The sequence below is a fragment of the Uloborus diversus genome, chromosome 2 (assembly GCF_026930045.1).
Source record: "Uloborus diversus isolate 005 chromosome 2, Udiv.v.3.1, whole genome shotgun sequence".
Classification (NCBI taxonomy): Eukaryota; Metazoa; Arthropoda; class Arachnida; order Araneae; family Uloboridae; genus Uloborus; species Uloborus diversus.
In genome coordinates this window covers 17,798,543-17,809,596 of record NC_072732.1, presented here as the reverse complement: position 1 = coordinate 17,809,596, position 11,054 = coordinate 17,798,543, and the positions used below count along the sequence as shown (strand labels likewise).

Below are 11,054 nucleotides of genomic sequence, written 5' to 3'. Positions count from 1 at the left end.
CATGGATATGAGCTGCATTTTTTTTTTTTTTTGCAATCAGAATAAATAGTCATAGTTTTATTTCCGCATTATTTCATTTGATATCGTTTTTGTTTTTTCTCTCATGTTTGAAGCCAAACACATGTTTTAGTGCTCAAAATAATTCCAGCAGAACTCTTTAGAATCCACCTGTTATAAACTAATCCCTTTTCAAAGCTAAAAGAATATGTGTCCGATCCCATGCTTTTCAAAGTCACCTTTCTCAACTTTGCCCCTGCTAGCAGGAAAAAAAAGAAGCAAGTGACTAACAGGTGTTTTGCATTTTCCTAATGGTTCAAAGAACTGCACCTGACCAGCAGATGCTACTCAAACCCACTAATTACAAAAGAATGCTATTCACCCTGACAACTAACAAAAAATCCATAGTGCGCATATCTGATAAGAGAAAAGTGAACAAAACCGGAAGCATAAATAACAGCGGTCAAAGTGACCGCCGTCAGTCTTTCTAGGTATAAACACTTATAGCGACTGTAATAATGGGCCTAGAGAAATAAAATTTACTTTTGTGAGATCTTAATAAATAGTTAGGAAAAGTCAATAAAGGGAAACGAGTTTGAAATTAAAACGCAGCAAATATGAGTGTTTGAAAATCGTTTGCGGTCAAAATGACCGCCTCCGTCTTTCTAGTGTTAAAATGCAAAATAATATAAATGTCAAAATGTTTTTAAGAAATATCTCAACTTTGAAGATGCCGAAAATAATTGGTGCCCATGTCCTATGATTATGTGGCACATAAAAGATTCCTTGGTTATCCGTTTGGCTTTGAATTTATTCGGCAAACACACAGCCCCACTGTGGAAGCAAAAAAAAAAAAAAAAAGAAAAAAACAAATCTCAATTAATAATGACTATATCTCCTCAGTTTTCATTGCCACTTTGTAAATACAGTGAAACCCTGGCATCTCATGCATTTAACATTTTTACAAACGCAGATGCAGTTTGAACGTAATAATTCTTTCATATATCTCAGTGTGATTGGGAACTTTTTATGCTGAAAAATATTTTTCTAATGAAGAAAATTATTAATCACTATTAGAAAGTAGTTTTTTGTACTTCGACATATCTTTCAGCATTTAGCATCCTTCCAAAAAAAAAAGAAAAAACCTGCAGTGACTCTCTCTATCTGAACATTCCCTAATGTGAACACCCAAATATTATGAACACATTTTGATGGTCCCAGCGAAAACTCCAAAGACTTAACATAAGCTGACCTCTCTGAACTAAAGAGGAAGAAGGAAAATTCTTTTCCTGGCTAGCGCTCCATCACATAAAACCATTCAGCTGAGCAATATAAGCCTTAACTTTATGCCACTGATCTATATTTCAAAAATCCTACCATTGTATCAAATAGTATTCAAGACCTAAAAAGTGGGACTACTTTTAAGCAATATGAGACTGAGAATCGTCCAGAAACGGAACAATTGAATGATAACGGTACCTTGCGTGCAGATACACAATTCAAATGTAGGCTAAAAATTACTCTTTTTCTAGATATTGCACTAACAGCTGTATTGCAATATTTTATACTTGAGTGTTATGTAAAACCTTTCAAGTTAAAAAGATAAAGAAATTCAAGAATTTAGGCCCTGCTGAGTTGGATTAGGCATTAATTACTCTTGCCACCAATCCAAAATTCAGCACGTCTATCTCAGTAACTGGTGCAATTTACTAGGAAAAGTACTGAACGCAGTCTATTAACGCAAAAGAATACATATATTTCCAGTCTCCATTTATTAGTGAACACCCTCATAATCTGAACACTTTTGTTCTGTCCCATGAGTGTTCGGATTAGAGAGTTCACTGTACTTCTGTTTTCCGATATGAAGGAAAGGAAACCCTAATCATGACTAATTCACCACCTTCTGTACTTTTCTGCAAATTTTCTGCCAATATTTGAGATGAAATAAGTCAAATTTGTAGCCGCTTGGTTCATTTAGATACAAGTTCTCTTTAGAAAACTAACCTTTGGCTCACAGATTTGTTTTAGCACCCCCAGGCCACATCATGCCACAGGCTTTTTTACACTTTTGTCAATCCTTGAAATAGGTGCAGTTATAATCTAGTTTTTTTTGCACCACAGGCCTTTTCTCTTCTTCCTTGCTGTTAGAAATTATATGCTCCACGTGGTTACATTGCGTAAAACTTGAATGGGATCCCAAGATTAATAACTCGGGATCTCCATAATTGCGCAATGGGGCTTTCCGCGAATGCCTACTGTGCAGATGCATGAGAGCGCCTGGGTCATATGGCTATAGACAGTCATGAAGGCATGACTGCAAAAAAAATCTCCTGACCGAATAGCGGGATAAATTTATGGCATATCTCTTGACCGCTATTCGGGAAAAAGGGCAAATTGGCTGCCCATCATGTATATTGTGAGTATAAAAATAAATTAGTTTGTGTGTGTTGTGAATGAACATAGTCTCTTCAATTCTCTCCCTCTCCAAAAGTTGATACATGGAAAATATGAAAAAGAAGAAGGGGCGAAAATCCTCTTCACTTGCTCCATTGTTGCTGTATCCCCTGGCCTCTTCAATTAGGGGTCCATGACTCTAGTGGTTAAAAGTTTTGCTACATTAAAGATGTATTCAATGCTTTTTGATACAAAAGGCTTCATTGTAGTGTGTTGTTCATTGATCTGTAATCATGAAAGAACATCCATTTGTTCATTCTTTCGTCTAAGTTAATTAAGTACGGTCTGCATTTCAGGAGGACAAATCTCGGGTTGAATTGTTTAAGCCCACCAAGCATACTAAAAAGAAAAGTGATTCAATCTGGAGCCCCTTCTTGACTTTACTGACGAGACCTGATGGCTTCATTATGAACATGGTAACTACATAGTTTATAACTCAATAAAAAAATGTTGAAAAAAAAAAAAATAGAATCGACTTCAAAATTGCTCTAAGAAGTGAAAAATAATTTTATTCTTTAAACACCATCGATAATACTTTTAAACATATTTTTTGAAGTTGGCGCAAAAACAAAAATTAATATCCATTGTAACCATGCTTCGTTCATATTGTTATCAAAAAATCATCCAAAGTTAGGAACGAAGCATTTATATCGTTACTCAAATATGCTGTCATCAATGCGTAATGCATGTGGTAGTGAAGAAACTGGACCTGATTTAATTTATAGTTGTAACTGAGTTATGGCTGTGAATGATTTTATCGATAGTTTTTGTTCCAACTTCAAAAATTATGTTTAAAAGTATTATCAATGGTGTTTAAAGAATAAAATTATTTTTCACTTTTTAGAGCAATTTTGAAGTTGGTTCTATTTTTTTTTTCAAATTTTTTTTATTTTATTCTTTTTAGTGTAAATGTATTTCAGAAATATTAAGAAGTTACCATAACGAAACTTTACCTTATTTTTTTCATAAAAATGCTCCATACTAAAAAAAATAAAAACAGGCCTTAAACTTTAAGCGATTGACAATAAAAATTTATCTTTGTTCCTCGCTGGAATTCATTTGTGTGTTAATTTAATTATAACCATTTAAATATTACGTTTTCCCTAACTAATTTACATTTTACAGCATACAAGGTGCTTGTGAATCAATCTTGTATCTCCTTACTTAGCCCAGATCATCTGTTATTGGCATACATGATAACGATAAAAATACTACTATAGTTGAAGCAAACCTAACCTAGTAGCATTGTGAAGGCTAAGCAGATCCTAATCACTGCATAAACCTCGCTTCCACGTTAGGTTTACCCCCACTATAGAGCAATGACACTGAAGAAACTTGATGCTTGCTTCAGAGAAGCCTCCATTCAAAATTATCACCACAATTACTATTAACCTTTAGCCAACGGCGGTACATATGCTGTACCGACAAAAAGTGCTCTCTTCCTACGGCTGTGGTACAACGTCTGTACCAGTCCTTCCCTTCCCCCTCCAGTTATTTCCCGCAGTTGATAATCCTTTCACACACGCCTACGCAGGGAGAAAATGAATGAAACGCACTACACCCCTTTTGGGGGTCTGTCAATCAGAGGCGTTTGGCATAGTTTTGTTCCCAGTGAAGGAATGTGTGGCGAAGTTTCGAAAAAGAGGGGAGAAAGTTAAGCAGAAGTAAAATACTTGAAGCAAAGAAAATTTTTTGATAGCCTTTTTCTGTTTAATAATCCAATAGTAAGGCTTCCTATAATTAATAACAGCATATTTTACTGAGTACAAAACACCTATTTAGTTTAAGCAGTGTAGATATTTAGGGAGCAGAGCGCAAGAAACATCATTCTCCAAAATATTTCTTTTGTTATAGTTTTATAAAAATAATTAAACACTTGAAAAGCATATCTTATTTTGCTAACTTTTCGAAAATGAATATCATGCTGAATAAGAAACAACTTATCAATTGCGATTGCGATCAATTGTGATCATTTGCGATTTGCCACGTTTCATTTATTTCTTTATTTACATTTTAACTGAAAATTATTTGTAATACCGTTTCAACAAAACATGGAAAACATTCTAAAATCAATAAATTTGAAAGAGAGGTTCAATTAAGAATCTGTGGCGTGAATCTTTTGGTTTGAAAATTGAAAGTTAGACTAAATGCTCTTTTTTTTTTATAAAAAGAGTCACTAGCACAGCCAGAATAATCTTCTGGAGGGGGTTTTCTGTTCAAAACGAGCCTTTTCATATGTAAAAGTTATTGCACTAGAGATGGCAAGAATGTTAAAATCAAGGGCTCTGACTGGTGTTTTTACCCCCCCCCCCCTTCGCTATGCCTCAAAATCTATCTAATTGATCACTTATTGAGTGAAAAGCATAAAAACTTAATTTTGATATTTTAGAAAATATAAATCTATTTCCTTGATATTTTGTCTATAGCGAATATTATTTCAGTAGAAAGTCAAAAGGACTAAGGATATGCTGAATGAAACAAAATAAGTATGGTACACCGGGGCACGTTTACGAGGATTTTTTTTTCGCTGAATTTTTTAATTTTATGGTTCAACTTAGGAATTCTTAAACATTATGGCCTTATAAAGCAGTTAATAAAGTATAAATTTGTGCATTCAGTTTTCCCCCTGTTTGTATTTAAGGGGCTTAAAATGTTAATTTTTAAGTCAAAGTCGGTTGCTCCTCTTTCTTCCTTGCGCAAAAAAAAAGAGGTTAAGTGAAAAGATTTATAAGAGCACCTGATATATCTTACTCAGTTTTCAATGAGAGTCTAATGTCTGTTTATTTTTTTTTCTGTTAATTAATTCTTACATTTGGAACTGTTTATGCCAGTAAAAAATGGAAGAAAGAGGTTGGTTTTCTGTTTACTCATACGTATTTTTTTTTACTTATCTTCTCTTACTCACAAATAACAACATACTGGGTAGTGAAAATGTATTATAAAGATAGTACATAAATAGGAAATGTTGAAAAGAGGAAAGACTTGGAATCTAAAACAAATTTGCCCAGATATTTTTCTTGTGCATTGTGAAGGGAGCGGAACTTAATCCTTCAACAATTACTAGAGGTATTTCAACCACAATTAGAAGAAAGAGTGAATGGGGATATCAGGGGATTTGTAGGCTGTCTCTCCATATTATCTCGCTCGACAGTGATTGACTTTGAAACGCCAGCTTCATATACTAAAAAGGGTGCCTTGCATGCTCTAAAAGATAGATAAGCGCTAACGTTCTTTATGTAAATGAATACGGTGTTCAAGCATATTCCGCTTGCACCTGCTCAGAAAAGCAAAGCAAGGAATTGTTCGCTATTATTGTGGATTCTTTCTTGGACACACGTATTAGTGTCATCATTTTTCTGAATAGCCAAGCTGAAAAGCAAAGTTGCCTCCCTTGAATCTAAGGTATTCTACATTGTATTTACAATGGCTTTGGTCTCAGTTGAACTCTATTTACCTCCGCATTTTAGCGCATAGATAAGGACATCTGGCATTTATTGAATCCAGTGGTCTACCTCACAAATAGAGTTTGATATTTATTATTTTGTTCTCGTTAGCCTTAGGTTAGATGAGAAGCGTTATTTCGGTGATTTCAATTTAAAAACTGAACCAAATATACTTACAGAAAATCTAAACCTAGAGAACCTCATAAGGAACAAGGAGGGAAAAAAATTATTTTCAAACCATTGAATAAGTGATGACTAGCCAAGTATAGTGTCCCACTATAGTAACCCTGTATTGCGGAGAGCTCAGCGGTCGAAGTGGACATCGCCCCCTTTATGCTGTCCTATTCGGGGGGGAAGGAACTAAGAAAGCTTTGAGCCGTAGGGAGAGAGAAAAGATAATTGTATAGTTGCCGTAGCCTAAAGGTTAATATTATTGTTGTATGGCACCAAATTGTTGAAACAATGGGTTTTATGTTTAATCATTTAATAGGGAAATTGCATGAAATTTACTGTTTTTTGCCCATAACTTTTTTCTTATAGAACAAATATGGTCAAACAAAGTAATGGGACCTAAGTTGAGCCATCCCCTATCCGTTAAAAGAAGAATCATCAAAATCGGTCGACTAGGTGAGACACTGTAAGTGGACAAACAAAAAAAAAACGTACATACGGTACGAACTGATAACCGCCTCCTTTTTGAAGTCGGTTAAAAATAAACAAATTTATTGCATTGTTATTTTAGACAGAGTACCGATTTTGCTTTTTTGAAAATGATGCTGTAAGTAGGTAATAAATAGTTAATGTAAAAATTAAAAAAGTAATAGTTTTCCTGAGTGGTTTGTTATTATATATGGTGACAGCCGTAAGTGAACTTACTATTATTGTATTTGAGTTGAAAATGTATGATCTGTCAAGGGCGTATTTAAGGGGGAAGCCAAAGGGGCTCGGACTTCTCTTGAAATGAATTTGAAACGACTCATTGTGAATAAGGGCTTCAATATTTTCAATCTTAAATTTTGAAATTCTCATTATATTTGGATTGGTCCATTCCCAAAACAAATTCATGTACATTCCTGGTATGTGCAGTTGCAGAGGAGAATGCTGGAAGCTCCTAGAGGTTCACCCTGAAAAGTCATAATCTTCCTTAGCCCGTTATCATTCCATTAATTTCGTTTGACATATGTTTGGTAGCACAAAAGTTGTTAAATAATTCATGTAGTAAATGATTTTCATGCCCACTCATAACTTAGTCATTGTAGGTTCAATAGCTAGTGGTAGGTATAAGGGACTGTAGGGTAACATTGTAACAACTTGGGCACAGGAATTATTGTGTGTTGAGCATTTTTGCACCTATAGAAAGACTCAACTGCAGTCTAGAGATCCACATTTACTCTAAGCTTTCTGACAGTTTATACTTCAACCCACTTCATATCTGGTTGATAAACTATAGAAGATACTAGTTTCTGGCTAATGGCAGCTGAAAGAGGTAAATCCAAGAACAACCCACTTACGTAGGTATTACTTGTTGATTGAGACGTCCGCCTTGTGTGCATGAAAGCATGGGCGCCCATATAGGGGGGCAGGAGGGCCCCCCCCCCATAAAAATTAAATTTCCTAGCTTTTAGTACTATTTTAAAAACATTTCTTCTCCATCCATTAATGAATAAGTTATTGAAAATGTCAAGCTTTAATAACTCTAATCTGTACGGGGAAAATATCCAGCTAAATCATGGGGGAAAATATCTGAGCTCCCCTTAAAATTTTGCATATGGGCGCCCTTGCATGAAAGTAGACTGTTTTACCCATAGACTAATAATAAGAGTAGACCGAGCTATGGCAACCCCTTTGCTGCTCATAAACCAAACCATGTGACTGGTGGATATCCTAGCAACAGCGGGCGTTAATCGTAGCAGACGATCAACGCCAGCGAGAAATAAAATAAATAGAATTGATAGAACACGGAAGAATGATCTTTTATGGAGTCCGATTTGTAAATTTGTTATTCTAAGTTGTAAATATTTTGTTAATATAGTGAGTTTTTCGTTTAGATAGCATTGTGCATATTCTTTAGTCAATTTCAATAACTCTCTAAGCAATAAAAGATGCAAGCGACCAAGAAGAATCAGCAAACGGTAAGATTTTTACCTACAGTTTCAATTTAAGATACCGATTAGTACATTTTTGCGTTAACGCAAAACGTTTACGCCATTTCGTTCACGCCAACGCTGACAGCTCCAAATGAAATAAAAGTTACCGAAAACTGATGAAAAACTATTACTAATGTCAAAATAATGCATAACTAAAAGAAAAACAGTTCAATCTCTGCACCTGGAAGTTTTTTTTAATGAAAACACATTGTCTTAAAATACATGTCGAGTGCCAAACTATAGATAATGCTGCCATCTAGCAACCATGCTGCCAAAGTCTTCGCCAAGCCCTTCCACCAGTCACATGATATATCTATGAACCAATTTTCTTCATCAGCAAGAATGAGAAAGCTCGGTCTACTCTTATTATTAGTCTATGGTTTTACCTCTTTGGAGCTGTTCACAAATGACGTTGCACTTTTTCCGTTATACTTCACCCCCTCGTCCCTCCCTATCACCAAAGTTACACTTCGCCTTACTTCCTCTTCTCGTCACATGTCCCATTATAGTTTTTAAACATATTGTCATAAGAAATGCATGATGTCGCACTTCTTACTACCCTCTCCCTCCCCTTTGTCAAAAACTTTAAATTTGACATCCCTCTCCCGCTCAAAGTGTGACATCCTTTGTGGGCAACCCCTTTGGCTAATTTTTTTTTAAATCACCGTAAAATAGCCTATTCAAAATCTACAACTTCAAATCCATTTATAATTTAGCACATAGATTTTTCAATCGCTTTTCATGCATTCATTAATGTGGCTAGATTATTTCCTAGAAATAAGCAGTGGGCAGGAATATTTCTTCAATAACCTCAAAAATACAACATTTTTTTTTTTGCCTCTTTAAGCATGTGTATTTACTGTACTGTATGCAGAATCTTATTCCTGGGTGCCTCACAGTTTGTTTTACTATGTAGACAAGCCGGATCATTGCCAAGCTGGCCTGTTGGAGCAAGGAGTTGATGGATGGTGCTGATCTTAATTTATACCTCTCTTGGCTTAAGGATCAGCTAAGACAGCCAGTAAGATTTCTTTCTGCACTTCCTTATTTGCTTTAAAATGTGACAAAGTTTTTTTTACAAAGCAGTTAATGATTTAGTTTAAAATTTTTGTACTATGAAGGTTAAGATTACTGTTGAACTGTGATGTTCTTTAAAATTTTGCCGTTGCATTTTTCCTTTTTGAATTTTGATAACTGTTGATGTATGCAATACTTTGTTATGTATAGTTTCTTTTACAAAAAAGCTAGGTAAATGAACATATTTAACTATTGAAAATTTAAAGTTGCGATTATTTTCTTTTGCAGAACAATGAGTACATTCAGTCAGTTGCACGGTGTTTGCAGATGATGCTTCGTATTGATGAATATAGGCTGGCTTTTGTAACTGTTGATGGAATATCTAAGTGAGTGAAAACTATTTCATGATTTAATGAATTGACAGATTTGAAATGTTTAATTTCTGTTTTAAGGATTAAAAACAAAGTTGTTCTTTTAGGAAATAGCAAATGACTGACGTGTTATATTGAGTTAAAGTGTTTTTAAACCACTGATTATATATTGAATATTTATTGTTTGTTGCAGTACAGGTCACTTTACTTCTTTTTTATTTTGGTGGATAGAAGGCAAAATTTCTCTTAACTAAATTACTTTAAACAGGGGTTACAACTTCTTTGTATCTGAAAATCTGGTTGTGCTGTTAAATACAAAATAAGTTTAATTGTACGAAGATACAATATCAAAAGTTTTAAAACTATAGGGCACAATTTGGTTGATGCTTTATTTTGAATCAAGATGAGGTTAACAGTTTTATAAGAAGGCTCTTGATCTTCGTTGGAGATTGATAAATTGATTAAGACCAGCCTCAATGAGCCCTCAAATTTCTATTTATTATTTATATTAAAAATAAACAGTAAATCCTTTTGACCAAATAATTGTGCAATGTGCATACAGTCTTTTAGAACTTCAGTTTATGAAACTGACTTTTGGCAGACCAAAATTGTCATGTAATCTTATCAACTGCCCTCAAAATATAGTTATTCTTAACAGGATTGGTTGATTGATATGAAGTAGGGTTGGCAAGGTTTTGGACACTACGGTAAAAACCACGGTAAAAACCCTGGTTTTTACCGTCCTGTCCAAAACCCTTGTGTCCAAAACTGTCCAAAAGTGCCCAAAACTATATTTTTAGAAAAATTGTATTCTGTTAGAAAACATCAAAAACAGAATAAAATGTATCAAAGTAATGTTTTAGGTAGAACATTTATTCAATGAGAACATTCAACTCTTTTATGCAGCTGATTTAAAACTAGTTATATAGAAATTGAATTCTTGATTAAAATTTCAATTTGTATGCATGATTTTATTTAGCTTTTTTATATTAGTAACCAAATTTCCCTATGTTTATGCAGGTGGGCAAATAAAAGCAGGGTTTTTATCATCCTGTTCAAAACCATTGTGTCCAAAACTACTTTTTGAGATTTTGTGAGAAAATATCAAAAACAGAACATATATATATATATATATATATATATATATATATATATATATATATATATATATATATATATATATATATATATATATATATGTGTGTGTGTGTGTGTGTGTGTGTAACTTATTTATGTAGCTGATTTTAATCTAGTTACATAGAAATTAAATTCTACAATAAAAATTTCAATTTGCATGCAGGAGTTTTTTTTATTTTCCACAAACCAAATTTTTCAACATTTATGCATGTATGCAAAAGAAAGTGTTCAAAATATGGTGCTATAACTGACTTAAATGCAATAAATTACAAATTTTTTTTATAGTTACAGAATGTATTATATTAAAAATATGAACAAAAAAAGAATAGCACTAGTTTTATAACATAAGTGTTTCTTCATCAATTTCTTGTTTTTTCATCTATGATTTAAAAAATAATTTTCGTTAAACCGTCATGTAAAACTTATTTGAAAAACCATTTAAATTTTTTTTTTCTTTGGCTCCTAAATATTGCACATTTTGTAATATT

The 11,054-nt window shown here is 33.6% G+C and overlaps 1 protein-coding gene across 1 annotated transcript in view; it reads left to right on the top strand.

Moving 5' to 3' along the window:
• Nucleotides 1–2,765: 2,765 nt before the first annotated feature.
• The window catches only part of LOC129216882 (V-type proton ATPase subunit H-like), a gene marked incomplete at its 5' end in the record, with an annotated part of 45,255 nt that continues 36,966 nt past the window's right edge, over nt 2,766–11,054 (top strand). Inside the window, 3 exon segments of the mRNA XM_054851097.1 lie at nt 2,766–2,867; nt 8,958–9,062; nt 9,347–9,444. Coding sequence (XP_054707072.1) covers nt 2,766–2,867; nt 8,958–9,062; nt 9,347–9,444 — 305 coding nt within the window.